This window comes from Callithrix jacchus, chromosome 3 (genome assembly GCF_049354715.1).
Source record: "Callithrix jacchus isolate 240 chromosome 3, calJac240_pri, whole genome shotgun sequence".
NCBI lineage: Eukaryota > Metazoa > Chordata > Mammalia > Primates > Cebidae > Callithrix > Callithrix jacchus.
This window is the reverse complement of record NC_133504.1, coordinates 123,940,733-123,959,735: the sequence shown is the minus strand read 5'-3', so window position 1 is coordinate 123,959,735 and position 19,003 is coordinate 123,940,733. Positions and strand designations below refer to the sequence as shown.

The window sequence follows — 19,003 nt, the reverse complement described above, 5'->3', positions numbered from 1 at the left end:
CATTTTTCCAATCCAGTCTATCATCAATGGGCCTTTGGGTTGATTCCAGGTCTTTGCTATTGTAAACAGTGCTGCAATGAACATTCGTGTGCATGTGTCCTTATAGTAGAACGATTTATAGTCCTTTGGATATATACCCAGTAATGGGATTGCTGGGTCAAATGGAATTTCTATTTCTAAGGCCTTGAGGAATCGCCACACTCTCTTCCACAATGGTTGAACTAATTTACACTCCCACCAACAGTGTAAAAGTGTTCCTTTTTCTCCACATCCTCTCCAGCATCTGTTGTCTCCAGATTTTTAATGATCGCCATTCTAACTGGCGTGAGATGGTATCTCAGTGTGGTTTTGATTTGCATCTCTCTGATGACCAGTGATGATGAGCATTTTTTCATATGATTGTTGGCCTCATATATGTCTTCTTTCGTAAAGTGTCTGCTCATATCCTTTGCCTAATTTTGAATGGGCTTGTTCGTTTTTTTCCTGTAAATCTGTTTGAGTTCTTTGTAAATTCTGGATATCAGCCCTTTGTCAAATTGGTAAACTGCAAAATTTTTTCCCATTCTGTTGGTTGCCAATTCACTCTAGTGACTGTTTCTTTTGCTATGCAGAAGCTGTGGAGTTTCATTAGGTCTCATTTGTCTATTTTGGCTTTTGTTGCCAGTGCTTTTGGTGTTTTGTTCATGAAGTCCTGGCCTACTCCGATGTCCTGGATGGTTTTGCCTAGATTTCCTTCTAGGGTTTTTATGGTGCCAGGTCTTATGTTTAAGTCTTTAATCCATCTGGAGTTAATTTTAGTGTAAGGTGTGAGGAAGGGGTCCAGTTTCTGCTTTCTGCACATGGCTAGCCAGTTTTCCCAACACCATTTATTAAACAGGAAATCCTTTCCCCATTGCTTGTTTTTGTCAGGTTTATCAAAGATTGTATGGTTGTAGATATGTTGTGTTGCCTCTGATGCCTCTGTTCTGTTCCATTGGTCTATATCTCTGTTTTGATACCAGTACCATGCTGTTTTGATTACTGTAGCCTCGTAGTATAGTTTGAAATCTGGTAGTGTGATGCCCCCCGCTGTGTTCTTTTTGCTTAGAATCGACTTGGCTATGCGGGCTCTTTTTTGGTTCCATATGAAGTTCATGGTGGTTTTTTCCAGTTCTGTGAAGAAAGTCAATGGTAGCTTGATGGGGATAGCGTTGATTCTGTAAATTACTTTGGGCAGTATAGCCATTTTCACGATATTAATTCTTCCTAACCATGAACATGGAATGTTTCTCCATCTGTTTGTGTCCTCTCTTATTTCGTTGAGCAATGGTTTGTAGTTTTCCTTGAAGAGGATCCTTACATTCCTTGTAAGTTGTATTTCAAGGTATTTTATTCTTTTTGTAGCAATTGTGAATGGCAGTTTGTTCTTGATTTGGCTTTCTTTAAGTCTGTTATTGGTGTAGACGAATGCTTGTGATTTTTGCACATTGATTTTATATCCTGAGACTTTGCTGAAGTAGCTTATCAGTTTCAGGAGTTTTTGGGCTGAGGCGATGGGGTCTTCTAGGGATACTATCATGTCATCTGCAAATAGAGACAATTTGGCTTCCACCTTTCCTATTTGAATACCCTTTATTTCTTTTTCTTGCCTGATTGCTGTGGCTAGAACTTCCAGTACTATATTGAATAGGAGTGGTGAAAGAGGGCATCCTTTTCTAGTGCCGGATTTCAAAGGGAATGCTTTCAGTTTTTGCCCATTTGGTATGATATTGGCTGTTGGTTTGTCATAAATAGCTTTTATTACTTTGAGATACATTCCATCAATACCAAGTTTATTCAGGGTTTTTAGCATAAAGGGCTGTTGAATTTTGTCAAATGCCTTCTCTGCATCAATTGAGATAATCATGTGGTTTTTGTTTTTGGTTCTGTTTATGTGGTGAATTATGTTTATAGACTTGCGTATGTTGAACCAGCCTTGCATCCCCGGGATGAATCCTACTTGATCATGATGAATAAGTTTTTTGATTTGCTGTTGCAATCTGCTTGCCAATATTTTATTGAAGATTTTTGCATCTATGTTCATCATGGATATTGGCCTGAAGTTTTCTTTTCTTGTTGAGTCTCTGCCGGGTTTTGGTATCAGGATGATATTGGTCTCATAAAATGATTTGGGAAGGATTCCCTCTTTTTGGATTATTTGGAATAGTTTCAGAAGGAATGGTACCAGCTCCTCTTTGTGTGTCTGGTAGAATTTGGCTGTGAACCCATCTGGACCTGGGCTTTTTTTGTGTGGTAGGCTCTTAATTGCTGCCTCAACTTCTGACCTTGTTATTGGTCTATTCATAGTTTCAGCTTCCTCCTGGTTTAGACTTGGGAGGACACAGGAGTCCAGGAATTTATCCATTTCTTCCAGGTTTACTAGTTTATGTGCATAGAGTTGTTTGTAATATTCTCTGATGATGGTTTGAATTTCTGTGGAATCTGTGGTGATTTTCCCTTTATCATTTTTTATTGCATCTATTTGGTTGTTCTCTCTTTTCTTTTTAATCAATCTGGCTAGTGGTCTGTCTATTTTGTTGATCTTTTCAAAAAACCAGCTCTTGGATCTATTGATTTTTTGAAGGGTTTTTTGTGTCTCAGTCTCCTTCAGCTCAGCTCTGATCTTAGTTATTTCTTGTCTTCTGCTGGGTTTTGAGGTTTTTTGATCTTGCTCCTCTAGCTCTTTCCATTTTGATGATAGGGTGTCAATTTTGGATCTCTCCATTCTCCTCATATGGGCACTTATTGCTATATACTTTCCTCTAGAGACTGCTTTAAATGTGTCCCAGAGATTCTGGCATGTTGTGTCTTTGTTCTCATTGGTTTCGAAGAACTTCTTTATTTCTGCCTTTATTTCATTGTTTATCCAGTCAACATTCAGGAACCAGTTGTTCAGTTTCCATGAAGCTGTGTGGTTCTGGGTTGGTTTCTGAATTCTGAGTTCTAACTTGATTGCACTATGGTCTGAGAGACTGTTTGTTATGATTTCAGTTGTTTTGCATTTGCTGAGCAGTGCTTTACTTTCAATTATGTGGTCAATTTTAGAGTAGGTGTGATGTGGTGCTGAGAAGAATGTATATTCTGTGGATTTGGGGTGGAGAGTTCTGTAAATGTCTATCAGGTTTGCTTGCTTCAGGTCTGAGTTCAAGCCCTGGATATCCTTGTTGATTTTCTGTCTGGTTGATCTGTCTAATATTGGCAGTGGAGTGTTAAAGTCTCCCACTATTATTGTGTGAGAGTCTAAGTCTCTTTGTAGGTCATTAAGAACTTGCCTTATGTATCTGGGTGCTCCTGTATTGGGTCCATATATGTTTAGGATCATTAGCTCTTCTTGTTGTATCGATCCTTTTACCATTATGTAATGGCCTTCTTTGTCTCTTTTGATCTTTGTTGCTTTAAAGTCTATTTTATCAGAGATGAGAATTGCAACTCCTGCTTATTTTTGCTCTCCATTTGCTTGGTAAATCTTCCTCCATCCCTTTACTTTGAGACTTTGTGTATCCTTGCATGTGAGATGGGTTTCCTGGATACAGCACACTGATGGGTTTTGGCTTTTTATCCAATTTGGCAGTCTGTGTCTTTTGATTGGTGCATTTAGTCCATTTACATTTAGGGTTAATATTGTTATGTGTGAATTTGATACTGCCATTTTGATGCTAGCTGGCTGTTTGCCTGTTAGTTGTTGTAGATTCTTCATTATGTTGATGCTCTTTAGCATTTAGTGTGATTTTGGAATGGCTGGTACTGGTTGTTCCTTTCTATGCATAGTGCCTCTTTCAGGAGCTCTTGTAAAGCAGGCCTGGTGGTTACAAAATCTCTGAGTACTTGCTTGTTCGCAAAGGATTTTATGTTTCCTTCACTTATGAAGCTCTGTTTGGCTGGATATGAAATTCTGGGTTGAAAGTTCTTTTCTTTAAGGATGTTGAATATTGGCCCCCACTCTCTTCTGGCTTGTAGAGTTTCTGCCGAGAGATCTGCTGTGAGTCTGATGGGCTTCCCTTTGTGGGTGACCCGACCTTTCTCTCTGGCTGCCCTTAGTATTTTCTCCTTTATTTCAACTTTGTGGAATCTGACGATTATGTGCCTTGGGGTTGCTCTTCTTGTGGAATATCTTTGTGGTGGTCTCTGTATTTCCTGCATTTGAGTGTTGGCCTGTCTTGCTAGGTGGGGGAAATTTTCCTGGATAATATCCTGAAGAGTATTTTCCAGCTTGGATTCATTCTCTTCATCATATTCTGGTACACCTATCAAACGTAGGTTAGGTCTCTTCACATAGTCCCACATTTCTTGGAGACTTTGTTCATTCCTTTTTGTGCTTTTTTCTCTGATCTTGGTTTCTCGTTTTATTTCATTGAGTTGATCTTCGACTTCAGATATTCTTTCTTTTGCTTGGTCAATTCGGCTATTGAAACTTGTGCATGCTTCGCGAAGTTCTCATATTGTGTTTTTCAGCTCCTTTAATTCATTCATAGTCCTCTCTATGTTATCCATTCTTGTTACCATTTTCTCGAATCTTTTTGCAAGGTTTTTAGTTTCTTTGCATTGATTTAAAATATGTTCTTTTAGCTCACAAAAGTTTCTCATTATCCACCTTCTGAAGTCTAATTCCGTCATTTCGTCACAGTTATTCTCCGTCCAGCTTTGTTCCCTTGCTGGTGAGGAGTTTTGGTCCTTTCTAGGAGGCGAGGTGTTCTGATTTCGGGTGTTTTCCTCCTTTTTGCGCTGGTTTCTTTTCATCTTTGTGGACTTATCCCCCTGTCGTCTGTGTAGTTGCTGACTTTTCGATTGGGTCTCTGAATGGACATGCAGATTGTTGATGATGAAGTATTTCTGTTACTTGGTTTTCCTTCTACCAGTCTAGCCCCTTTGCTGTACGACTGCTGAGGTCCACTCCAGGCCCTGCTTGTCTGGGGTGCACCTATAGAAGCTGCGGAACAGTGAGGGATGCTACCAGTTTCTTTTTCTGCTATCTTTGTCCCAGAATGATGCCTGCCAAATGTCAGTCTTTTGGATATAGAGGGGTCAGGGAGCTGCTTGAGGAGACAGTCTGTACTTTATAGGAGCTCAACTGCTGAGCTGTGAGCTCTGTTGTTCATTCAGGGCTGTTAGGCTGTTATGTTTAATTCTGCTGCAACAGAACTCATTAAAAAAAACCTTTTTTTCTCAGATGCTCTGTCTGGGGGGGTTGGGGCTTTATTTTGAGTGTCCGTTGTGCTGTCCTGCCCAGATAGGAGGCAGTCTAGTCACTATTTGCCTGCCGAGGCTCCGCCCTGCTGGTGTGAGGTTCACCCTGTTGCTGCAGGCTCTGCCTTTCTGCTGCAGTCTCCACCCTGCTGCCACGGGCTACGCCCTGCGGTGGAGTCTCTCTGTTGTACCGGGTTGCCTTGGCAACAGCAGGCTGTGTCAGCAATGGGCGTGTACCTCAGTAGGGGCGGATTGCCTTGGTAATGGCGGATGCCTCTCCCACACGGAGCGGCGCCCTCAGGGAACCTCTCCACCGGGAGCGTTTGGAATCTCCGTTTTGTTTGTCCCACTGCGCTACCCCAGATGCTGTGTCCCTGGAATCTCCTGGGCTGGCTCACTGTCCAAGTCCTGTTCAGTCTCAAGTTCAGCCCTCTCAAGTCTCAGGTTGCCGGTTCAACAGGGCACCCGGACCAGTGCGCTTTGTACGGAACGCTGTGTAGTGCCGCTGCACTACAGTGCGGGCCGCCACCACACCGGCTGCTGGCTGCTGGCTGCACCAGCCAAAACCTCTGCCTGGCATCCTGGGTCTCTTTTATACCTGGGAATTTCCCCATTCTGTGGGCAACAAAGATCCATCTGGAAATGCGTCCCTGACTCACCCTCTCCGCGCATTCACCGAGAGCTTCAATCCTGAGTTGTTCTCACAGCACTATCTTGAGTCCTCTCCCCTAATTTTTTTTTTTTTTTGAGATGGAGTCTTATTCTGTCACCCAGGCTGGAGTGCAAGTGCTGTGATCTTGGCCCACTGCAACCTCCGCCTCCCAGGTTCAAGCCATTCTCCTGTTTCAGCCTCCTAAGTAGCTGGGACTACAGATACATGCCACCATGCCTGGCTAATTTTTGTATTTTTAGTAGAGACAGGGTTTCACTATTTTGGTCAGGCTGGTCTTGAACTCCTGACCTAGTGATCCGTCCACCTCAGCCTCCCAAAGTACTGGGATTACAGGCATGAGCTAACTCGCCCAGCCCTTATGCTTAATTTTAAAATTAAATTTTCTGCAACTTTCTTAACAGTTCCAAATTGAATCTTTGCTTTAGACAATCATTATTTTAGTTTTAAAGCTACTGTCTCTATAGATGCTGAAGCACCATGTAAACTCTGCTAAATGGAATACTCTTAATTCTACTTTTTTTCACATTGAAATGGGAAGATATTTTAACCTAAATATTTTCACATGGGCTATCCTTGTGTATCTTTTCAAAGTACTTTTCTTTTTTTTTTTTTTTTTTTGAGACGGAGTTTTGCTCTTGTTACCCAGGCTGGAGTGCAATGGTGCAATCTCGGCTCACTGCAACCTCCGCCTTCTGGGTTCAGGCAATTCTCCTGCCTCAGCCTCCTGAGTAGCTGGGATTACAGGCACACACCACCATGCCCAGCTAATTTTTTTGTATTTTTAGTAGAGACGGGGTTTCACCATGTTGACCAAGATGGTCTTGATTTCTTGACCTTGTGATCTACCCGCCTAGGCCTCCCAAAGTGCTGGGATTACAGGCGTGAGCCACTGCGCCCGGACCCTCAAAGTACATTTCTTTGATGAATACTTAGATACTAAGTCATAAAATAAGTTGTTTTTGTGTATGATTTTAAAAACAGTTTGCCAAATTTAGATATGGGAACATTAAAGTTTTTCTCAGTTATATTCCATTATGTTACAAAACAGTAATTTATTCAATGAAATTTTATTCAACAAAAAATATGAGCTCCATCGAAAGACTTCTCAGAAATTGGACTATTTAAAATTGTGATTATAGATGTATTTGTCTACTATTTCTGCTGTACACAAAGTTCCACAAACTAGGTGGCTTGAAACAGCAGAAATCTGTTTTCACACTTCTGGTGGCTAGAAGTCTGAAACACAGTAACTATAGGCCGGTGGTCTGTCTAGCTTCTGGTTGTTGCCAGCAGTACTTGATGTTTCTATGGAGTTTGCAGTTGCATGGCTCCAGTCTTTGCCTCTGTTGCCACGTGGTTGTCTTCCCTCTGTGATTTCACTTCCCTTCTGTGTGTATGTGTGTCTCTGTGTCTCTTCTCTTATAAGTGCAGAAATCAAAATTACCTGTGCATTGTTTGAGCTATCATTTTTTTTAATTAGTTCCCTTCTTCCCTTCCTTTTGAAGAGATAATGTTTCTATTTGTGAGCTTTGGTTTCACTGATGTTCACTAAAAACTTTAAATCTGAATGTGCCTCTACCCTCATTTGGTCTAGTTGTTGAATATGTTGATTAATAATTTCCAACAACTTTTGAAAAACATGCAACAGTGTTGGCCCTCCCAGTGCCAGGCCAGCCCCCACAGACACAGTCTGTAGGCCAATCCTCGTAGACCTAGGCTCTAGGCCTGTACTAATGCCAGGGCAACACCCAGAGATTCCAGTTTAGCTTCTGCAGCCTTAGGCATCAGGTAGAAACTCATGGACCCACACTCTAAGCCTGCCCCAGTACCAGGTCAGCCTCCATGAATTCAGGTCCAAGCCTATTCCCAGGGACCCAAGCTCCTGACCCAAACTTATGGTTCCAGGTACCAGGTCTGCCCCTGCAGATTTAGACAGCAGTCCCATTCCAGGGGACCCTATGCCAGCCCAGTCCCCACAGACTTGGGACCAGGCCCATTCCAGTGCCAGGCTGGTCCCCGTGGACTCAGACTCAAGGCCTGCCCTACTCCTAGGATGGCCCCCATGAACCTGGTCTTCAGGTCTGTATTTTCAGACCCAGGATCCAGGCCTGCTCCTATGTACCCAGTTGACAGCCCACCCCTATTTACCCAAGTACCAGATTAGTCCTTGTGAGCTGAGGTATCAGGGCCACCATCTGCCAACCAATTCAAAGACTCTAGCAGCAAGCCCATCCATGGACCATGACAGATGGCTTATCAAGAATCTCTAGACGGGCTGACTGGTGAAAGGCTTTCCTGACTGAAGCCAGTTTATAAAAGACTTGAATAGGTGCCTACTTCTTCAAGTGACAGACACCAATGAAAGGCCTTAAGAACTATGAATCATTAGGGAAACATGACACCACAAAAGGAACAAAATAAAGTAACAATAATTGACCATAAAGAAATGGAGAGCTATAGGCTGTGTAACCAGAGAACACAAATAGACAACTAAACAATATTAATGATTTAAAATACTACAAAAGGATAAAAACAGGGTACTGTGGGAACTCATAGCAGAGTCCCGGGGTACAGGGGTCAGAAAACATTTCCCAGAGTGTTTCACAAGCCGAGACTTCAGGAATGTGTGAGACAGACGTGGCAAGGTAGTCGGAGAGGTGAGAAAGAGAAGGAGGAGTGTTTCAGGCAGAGGGAATATTGTATGTGAAGACCCAGAGAGAACATGGTGCAGTTTATGAATTAAAATATGACTGGTATATACTGTGGGGCTCACTGATCACAGTGTTCTTTAGCAATGAGGCTAAAGTAGCTCATGTACAAGTTTGTAAGCCATAGGGGATTTGGATTTTAGTTAAAATTCTTCCCCCAATTTCTCAGTTCAAAAATTTTGGAGTCGTGTTTGCCTAATGTCTTTTTTTTTTTTTTATTTCTGCATCCTACACCCAATCTCAGTAAATCCCAATGGTTTTACTCTCAACATAGATTCAGAATCAGACTACTTAGCACCTCCACTGCTACCCCGTTGACTAACTCCCCATTGTCTGTTGCCTGTTGTACTACACTGGCTTTTTAGCTGGAGTCTCCACTTTTACTCTTGATCTCACAGAGTTTATCCTCCCTATTTTCACCAATTACTTTAAAAACGAAAGTTACATCAGAATCTCTAAAGGGCTTTCTATCTCACTCACAGTAAAAGCCAACATCCTTTCAAAGGCCTGTAGGGCCTTATATAATCTGATGTCCCACTAATTCTCTGACTTCACGTCTTATCCTGGTTCGCTTGATCTTTTCACTGCAGCCATTGGCCTCTTGCTGTTCCTCAGAGATTTCAGGTATGCTCCTCGCTAAAGGCCTCCATACTTCCTGTTTGCTTTCCTTGGCCTAGAATGCTTCTCTCCCAGAAATCTACATGATTTATTTGATTTCTTTCCTTTCTGCTCACATGTCAACTGATTTATCAGAGAAGTGATACCTTAACCCACCTATATAAAATAATTCTGGCTTTCAGATAAGTCCTTTCTCTACCTCATGTGACACGATGTATTAAATACTTGCTGTTTTTGAATTTGCTTATATTTTCTACTAGAATATAGTTTCCATAAAAGTAGGCAATTGTGTTGTGCCCTATTATTTATATTCCCATTGCCTAAAATAGTTCTATGAACATAGGAGACATGTGGTGGGGAGTTTTAACCACATAGGTGACATAATTAAATTAAGCAACAATTACTCTGGTTGCAGTATGGAAAATGCATTAAAGGAGATCAAGTGAGAGAAGAATTTTAGGAGCTCTTATTCAGTGGCTGAACATTTGAGTTCTTGCTGCTATTTAAGCTTTTTAGCTTTTCAACAATTTTCATGTTCAAAAATGTCATTTGTTTATGCACTAAAGTTATGTGTGAGTTGACTAGTTCTTGCAGCACATGGACCAATACAGTCACTCTCCCACTGAACCTGCATTAATTTCAGATTGCTTCATTTTGCCTCTTGTAGTGAATCCTATGGAGCTAGGCTTGTTGAGTCCCTACAGTGACTGAGGGAGTCAATTAGAGGGGCCAGTTGCTACTGAAAATGCTCGCAAACCTAAGTCCTAATTTACCCATAAACACCAGCTAGCCAGGGTGTTATCACTGCTATAATTAGTTAGCAAGCCAACTTAGCACCTCAGTGCTATAATTTGAGGTAAACCCTGAGGAGTCTTAGACCTGAGTATACATGGCACAGTTAAGTTTAATCTGTATACAGTTTGTCTCCTTGAAGTCTGGGAATCAGTTTATGCTATGGGTCTTCTTTGACACTCTCCAGGTCACACAGGTTTGTACTATCTAGGTCATAATTAGCCTGAATTATAGTCAGTAATGCTAGCTTCACAGTGGCATGTGAACAAACTATTGTGTTTAACAGTGAGTGAATCAATCAATAATATATTAGCAGTAGCATCGCTAACTCACATGGTATAAAATGCAAGACGAAGTTCAGATGTTGTTATATTTTAAAATAAAATGTATATTGCTTACTGTGTTTGGTGAATTCTAGTTTTTTTTGAAGTAGATAAATCTGCTTCTATAATAATGTTCTACCCTAAGAAAATATTGCTGACACAAATTAGTTTATGGAAATTTTGTTTTTGCTACTACTTATAAATGAGTCATGGTCGAATATGTTGTGTATCTGCAGTTAATGGTATTTGCTAATATACAAGGTCCTTGTTATCTTAGTGCCAAAAGACTACTTAAGTGAATTCATAAAATATCCTCACCAGAAATTCATAGGAAACAGTGAAAAGAGTTTGTTACTTTCCTTTGAAAAACACAAACCTTAAAAGTTATATTTTATTGTAACTTGATTTGTTTATAGTTATATACAAATTATTGGAAAAGTACAAAGCACAAACTACAAAAAATCACTCAGGAAATAATAGATAACCTGAATAGCTCTCTATGTTAAGGAATTTAAGTTTGTAGGTTTAAACCTTCCCCAAAAGAAAACTCCAGAATCAGATAGCTTCATGGGTGAATCCTACCAAACATTTAAGAAAGAAAAAAATGCCAATTCTTTACAGATTCTTCTGGAAATTTGAAGAGGATAGCATTGTTCCTAACTCATTCTATGAAGCCAGCATCATCCTGGTATCAAAGCTATGTGATAACATTGTAAGAAAAGAAAACTACAAACACCTCTTATGCAACAATTTTAACAAAATTTCAGATGAAATCCACAATTTCTGGAAAGGATAGGTACATAATGACCAACTGGGATGTATCCCAGGAATGCAAGGTTGGTTTAACATTTGAAAATTAATCCATTACCATATTAACAATTAACGTTCGAGGAAACCTTATGATCATTTCAATAGACATAAACAACATTTGGCAATATCCTCATACAAATTCTCACCAAACTAAAAATAGACATCAATCATACAACTGAATGTATAACTTGGACCCATAAAACATCTAGAAGAAAACACTGGAGAAAACCTTTGTGACCTTGAGTTAGGCAAAGATTTCTTTTATACAACACTGAAAACATGGTCCATAAAAGGAACAATTAATAAATTGGAGTACATTAAAATTAACTGTTCTAAAAACACAAGAGAATGAAAAGATAAAACACAGACTGGGGGGTAATATTTCAAATCCCATATCTGATAAAGGACTTGAATACAGGATATACAAACAACTTTAAAAATTCAAAACAGAAACAATATACTAAATAATGGGCAAAAGCTTTAATTATTTAATTCACCAAAGAAGATCACAGATGGTAAATAAGCATATGAAAAGATGTGCAACATCAGTATTCATTAAGGGAATGCAAATTTAAAGCATGATGACATACTACCATATGTCCACTAAAATGTCGACAGTTTTAAAACCTGACCATCCCAAGTATACAGAGCAACCAGAACTGATACACTGTTTGAAGGAATGCAAAGCAGTACAGTGTCTTTGTAAAATGGCATAACAGTTTTTAACATATTTAAACATACACTTACAATATGACCTAACCATTTCACTTTGAGATATTTGCTCAAAAGAAATTAAAGCAGCCAGGAGCTGCTTTAATTTCAGGGTGGCTCACCCTTTAATTACAAGGTGGCTTACCCTTGTAATCCTAGCATTTTGGGAGTCTGAGAGGGGCAGATCACTTGTGGCCAGGAGTTTGAGAACAGCCTGGCTAGCATGGCGAAACCCTGTCTCTACTAAATATACAAAAATTAACCAGGCACGGGGTGGTACATGCCTGTAATTCCAGCCCCTCGGGAGGCTGAAGAATCACTTGAACTCAGGAGGCAGAGATTGCAATGAGCAGAGATCCTGTCACTGAACTCCAACCTGGGTGATAGAATGAGACTGTGTCCCCCACCCCCCCAAAATATATTAAAGCATATGTGTATAAAACATATGTTTGTAACAGCTGTATTTTTTATGATCAAAACCTGGAAAGAACCCAAATATCCATTAATAATTATTATTGAATGAATAAACAAATACTGGTGTATCCATACAGTGTAATGCTACTCAGCGGTCAGAAAGAAACCATTCAAACATGCAACAACATGAATTAATTTAAAAATAATTATGCTGAGTGGAAATAGCTGGCTAAAAAAGAGCATGTACTGTTTGATTCAATTTTTATAAAATTCTTGATAATATAGACTAATATATAGCAAACAAAAAAAATAATTGGTTGCCTGGAATGGTCAGTGGAGGAGTGGAATCTGGCAGACACAGGTGGAATGGCGAAATTTTAAAGGTGCACCTGGAAAGTTTTGGGAATGATAGACATGTTCATTGTCTTGAGTTTAGTGATGGTTTCTTAGGTATATACAAATATTAAAACTTATTAAATTGTATACTTTATGTCCAGTTTTTTATATAGCAGTTATACTGAATAAATCTTATTACAGAAATAAGACAGCAGAACAAGATTGATATACTGAATCCATCATGACATTTAGTGTCTGAAAGCTACTAAAATTTTAATGAATAGTAGACAAAATTAGAATCAAAAGAATGGGGAAGTGGACCCTGTTGGCCACAGTGAGCTGCTTGGAGTAAATATCAGACCCAAAAAGTTTTATAGAAAAGTGATTATTTTAGGGAGAAAGAGAGATATAGGAGTGAGAGGGAGAGAGAGAGAGAGAAGTGAAAAACAGCTCTCACAGAGTGATAGGTGATCCAGAAAGATGGAGTCCGTGTAGCCAAAGAGCAGGGGAATTTAACCTGGGAGTTACTCCTGCCCCATTCAAACTTTTTGTCCTATGAGAGGTGTTCTTTCAAATTTCTGCTGGAATGATTGATCTCTGTTTCCGGGTAGTCTATCTTCCCAAAAGTCAAACAAAGACCTCTAAGCTCCAGGATGGAGAAGTGGGGAGGTATGGCGTTGGGAAGTTCTTGCCCTTGAAACTGTGCCGCCTGTGGACCTGGGGAGAGAATACATTCCCTCAGTATGAAGCTCATTACTTCAGGGTCTTGTACAGGATATGCTAACCAAAAACGAATTGATTTTGCCTTAGGGTCACAAGACTGTGGGGCCATATGATACACAATGGAGCCCAGTCTTCAAGATGGTTTCCAGTGTTAACTAGGCTATGCTGATCTGCCTCTTTAGAAAAAATGACAGAACTTTAAATTTAGATAATACTATAGTCTAGTTCTTTTTTTTCTTTTTCTTTTGTAAAGACGGGGTTTCACCATTTTGGTCAGGCTGGTCTTGAACTCCCAACCTCAGGTGATCTGCCCGCCTTGGCCTCCAAAGTGCTTGGATTACAGGCGTAAACCAGCCTTTTTTTTTTTTCAGTCTAGTTCTTGAGTATGTAGTTTGATAATTTATATGAATATATATATGTGTATATGTATATGCATATGTATGCAAAAATGTGTATTATATATGTTATATATATAATACCTAACTGAAATTTGTGAAGAAGCATACACTGTAGATAGTGTCTTAGTCTATTTGAGCTGCTGTAACAGAGTATCAGAGACTGGTTGGCTTATAAAAAAAACAGAAATTTGCTTCTCCTTGTTCTGTAGGCTGGGAAGTCCAATATCAATACACCAGAAGGTTCAGTGTCTGCTGTGGTTCCGCTTTTTGTTTAATAGATAGCTGTCTTCGTGCTATGTCTGCACATGGCAGAAGGCATGAGGAAGATCTCTGGAGTTTCTTAAAAGGACAGTAACACAACTTATGAGGGCTCTATCCTCATTATATAATCACCTCCCAAAGGACTCACCTCCTAATATCGTATCATTTGGGGTTAGGATTTCAACATATGAATTTTGAAGAGACATATACATTTATTCTATAGCATATAGGTTATATTGTAGAACGAAATAACAGAGTTGAAATCCTTCACAAAATTATAATATATTTATAAACCTGAAGAGTAGGTGTCACATTAATTGAAAAAAAAAATCAAACTTGGGGTGCTTGGAGAAGCGTGGTTGTTTTGTTCATTTTTGTACCTTAAATTTGTGCAGTTGGATATTCTTCATTTTCTTTTTGGTATTATATTTATTGTTTTGCTTTCCACAGACATGAAGCCGTTATTATATCAGGAACCGAAATGGCTAAGCATATCCAGAAAGAAATAAAGCAAGGTGTGGAATCATGGATTTCCCTTGGAAACAGAAGACCTCACCTCAGTATAATTTTAGTGGGAGATAATCCAGCAAGCCATACATACGTCAGGAATAAGATAAGAGCTGCCTCTGCTGTAGGTGGGTATGTGTTTTAGTTGTAATTGCTACTAAATATGTTTTCTGTTTTTAGTTTGAATTGTGATAGTTATGAATGATAATTATCAAATAAGTACCATTTGAATTACATGTATTATTATTAAAGATTATTCAATTACTAAACCTTATGTTAATTTCATTTGATGTTTCTTCAAAATTTTTATAGGGTTAATTCAGTGTGTTTTATATTCTATGGGAAGAAATGTAAAGAATACATCTAAAAGGCTTGCTTTCATTATATTTGATTTAATCAAATAATAAACCTGGCTTGTTCACTCTGTTAAACTTGGCTTAATAGTTGCGTGGTAGTGATACTTTTATTCTCTTCTAATCTACTAATAGTAGCTTATCTCAAACAAGTACAAGTTGTCACCTGGCATTCCAGGCCAAAGAATGCATGTGAATCAGAGAAAACACTTGTATTACTGGAGAAATCCTTCCTGATGATGCATTAAACATCAGAACCTTTCATTCCAGTAGGAACAGTCCCACACTGTGTCAGACACTATTGATGAAAAACCATATTCAGTTAGTCAAGTGACTTTCTCTGCTTGTTTTTCTTCTAGGTATTTGTAGTGAGCTCATTCTAAAACCTAAGGATGTTTCTCAGGAAGAACTTTTGGACATAACAGATCAATTGAATATGGACCCAAGAGTCAGTGGTATATTAGTTCAGTTACCACTGCCAGGTACCTACTGTTCTTCTCTATATCTGGTTTTGTTAAAAGAGAAACAGAGGGCATCTTTCAACATTATATTATGATACTATAAGTAATTTATAAAACACATTCACAAGGGGACTAACTATTAAACTAGCAATAAGTGTAATCTGAATGATTTGTACTTACACTGACAAAATCCGTGAAACTAAAATTTAGGTATTGGCAATACATGCACTCCTTGCTTCGCACAGTAGTATATGACCCTAAAAATGACAATGTAAGAGGAAACCAGGTAATGTAATCTTAATAATCAAAGGTAAAAATAACAATTTTTCTGTGGCCTTTAAAACTTTTTATCAAAGCTTTAAAATCTTTCCTACTCTTTGAGTGTCTCAAACAGAGGTTGTGGTTCATAAATGTATAGGGAAATGAATAATTAGTAAAATGAAAGTAATATTTTTTAGTACACTGTAATTCAGAAATTAGAAACATTGAGAAATAAAGTGTATGATTTCTTTTGGTAAACTTGTCAAAAGTAGTTAGAGCAGTGTTTCCCTTCTAATTCTCTAACATCAGATGGAACAAGCATCTTTTCTATGCTTTGGTGAATTGAACTGTTATATTCCTTTCAACGTTTAGATTAGCTCCCAGTATTTTGTCTGTTGTACTTTCAATGTTGTGTAATTTCCCTGAGAGTTCCTTCACATTTAAAGAAACGTCAATGTGAAGTTACATGTTGGTATCATTTCCTCTGAGACGTTGTCATCTTTTTTGTTCCTATCACTTTCCTCATTTTTGTGATGAGTTCACCTTCATTAAGTTCCTCTGGCTGTGTAACCATCTCTCCAAAGGATTCAATGTCAACATTCTATGGTCAGCTATTTCTCCTACAACTCCATTTGCATTAAATTACAATCCTATGACTTTGTTTTTTATGTTCATTAGAGTTTTTCAACATCGTTCTTCCCTTCACTTCATGCAGGCCTTGGTTTCTCTTGTCTTTGCTGTTACCAATTTCATATCTTCTACCCACTCCAGTTTGCAGCCCAGCATTATCACATTTTCTTTCTTGGCTATATTTTTATTTTTATAGGCTAATCCCCTCTGTCTGTTATCCAGTTTTGTAAAATATCATATGGGTTTATCTCTGGAGGACATGGAGAAAACACACTTTGCTGTCTATGTTTGAAGATTACAAATGTGACCAATCATTTGAAAGAAGTGTATGTAGCAATTGTGAATGGCAGTTTGTTCTTGATTTGGCTTTCTTTAAGTCTGTTATTGGTGTATAGGAATGCTTGTGATTTTTGCACATTGATTTTATATCCTGAGACTTTGCTGAAGTTGCCATTCACAATTGCTACAAAAAGAATAAAATACCTAGGAATACAACTCACAAGGAACGTAAAGGACCTCTTCAAGGAAAACTACAAAACACTGCTCAACGAAATCAGAGAGGACACAAACAGATGGAGAAACATTCCATGTTCATGGTTAGGAAGAATTAATATCGTGAAAATGGCTATACTGCCCAAAGTAATTTACAGAATCAACGCTATCCCCATCAAGCTACCATTGACTTTCTTCACAGAACTGGAAAAAAACCACCATGAAATTCATATGGAACCAAAAGAGAGTCCACATAGCCAAGTCAATTCTAAGCAAAAAGAACACAGCTGCGGGGGGATCACACTACCGGATTTCAAACTATACTACAAGGCTACAGTAATCAAAACAGCATGGTACTGGTACCAAAACAGAGATATAGACCAATGGAACAACAGAGGCATCAGAGGCAACACAACATATCTACAACCATACAATCTTTGATAAACCTGACAAAAACAAGCAATGGGGAAAGAATTTCCTGTTTAATAAATGGTGTTGGGAAAACTGGCTAGCCATGTGCAGAAAACAGAAACTGGACCCCTTCCTGACACCTTACACTAAAATTAACTCCAGATGGATTAAAGACTTAATCATAAGACCTGGCACCATAAAAACCCTAGAAGGAAATCTAGGCAAAACCATCCAGGACATCGGAGTAGGCAAGGACTTCATGAACAAAACACCAAAAGCATTGGCAACAAAAGCCAAAATAGACAAATGAGACCTAATAAAACTCCACAGCTTCTGCACAGCAAAAGAAACAGTCACTAGAGTGAATCGGCAACCAACAGAATGGGAAAAAATTTTTGCAGTTTACCCATCTGACGAAGGGTTGATATCCAGAATTTACAAAGAACTCAAACAGATTTACAGGAAAAAAACGAACAAGCCCATTTAAAATTGGGCAAAGGATATGAGCAGACACTTTACGAAAGAAGACATATATGAGGCCAACAATCATATGAAAAAATGCTCATCATCACTGGTCATCAGAGAGATGCAAATCAAAACCACATTGAGATACCATCTCACGCCAGTTAGAATGGCAATCATTAAAAAATCTGGAGACAACAGATGCTGGAGAGGATGTGGAGAAAAAGGAACACTTTTACACTGTTGGTGGGAGTGTAAATTAGTCCAACCATTGTGGAAGACAGTGTGGCGATTCCTCAAGGCCTTAGAAATTCCATTTGACCCAGCAATCCCATTACTGGGTATATATCCAAAGGACTATAAATTGTTCTACTATAAGGACACATGCACACGAATGTTCATTGCAGCACTGTTTACAATAGCAAAGACCTGGAACAAACTCAAATGCCCATCGATGATAGACTGGATCGGGAAAATGTGGCACATATACACCATGGAATATTATGCAGCAATCAGAAATGATGAGTTCGTGTCCTTTGTAGGGACATGGATGAAGCTGGAGAACATCATTCTCAGCAAACACAAGAACAGAAAATGAAATACTGCATATTCTCACTCATAGGAGGGTGATGAAAAATGAGAACACATGGACACAGGGAGGGGAGTACTAGACACTGGGGTCTATTGGGGGGAAAAGGGGAGGGCCAGCGGAGGGGGGGAGCTGGGGAGGGATAGCCTGGGGAGAAATGCCAAATGTGGGTGAAGGGGAGAAAGGAAGCAAAACTCACTGCCGTGTGTGTACCTATGCAACTGTCTTGCATGTTCTGCACATGTACCCCAAAACCTAAAATGCAATAAAAAATTTAAAAAAAAAAAGAAGTGTATGATTGGTCTCTGATCATTATGTCTTCTGTTATTTTTAGTGATTTGTGGACTAAAGAGCTAGCAGCTCTTGTATAATTACTAAAAATTTGAACTGTGTTGTTGGCAGACTGGTATTATTTCATTAAACTGTGGTTCTGAAATTTGTGCATATTTCAACTGTGCAAAATGAGGACTGCAGGAATGGTATAGGTTACAGTAGTTTTGTAGTTTTTAGTTCTGTAATCTTTGATTAACAATCATTTAACAATCATGTGGTATGCAAAAGTAAAGCTATATAATGCTATTATATGGGATCTTTATATGGAATTAATATTTTTCTTTAATAATATAATATGTTAGCATATGTTATAGCTTTTGTGCTGTTTAAATTATGCCAAAAATTAAATTCTTTTCCTCCAGTATAGCTTCACTGACCAAAAACATCAAGTTGATAAGCATCTTAGAAGCTATCACAGTTTTCTCCTGAGAAAAATGCTCTGACAGATAATGCTTAGATGAATGATGTTAAAGTTAGTATAGTGATAGTATCACTTACATTTAAAACTAAACAAAGAAATTCAACACACACAATA

At 38.8% G+C, this 19,003-nt stretch overlaps 1 protein-coding gene across 11 annotated transcripts in view; it reads left to right on the top strand.

Moving 5' to 3' along the window:
* Nucleotides 1-19,003, top strand: part of MTHFD2L (methylenetetrahydrofolate dehydrogenase (NADP+ dependent) 2 like) — a 162,619-nt gene that overhangs the window by 7,793 nt on the left and 135,823 nt on the right. For 9 of the 11 annotated variants that reach the window (XR_004740880.3, XR_008480183.2, XM_035293561.3 and 6 more), the window contains exons 2-3: nucleotides 14,420-14,604; nucleotides 15,189-15,311. Coding sequence is in view for 9 of the 11 variants with exons in the window: in XM_035293561.3 (XP_035149452.3) it covers nucleotides 14,420-14,604; nucleotides 15,189-15,311 (308 nt within the window). In the remaining 2 variants the exon portion in view is untranslated. The remainder of the gene's footprint in view (nucleotides 1-14,419; nucleotides 14,605-15,188; nucleotides 15,312-19,003) is intronic. The other 2 variants (XM_054253285.2, XM_078367942.1) reach the window with 1 other exon arrangement.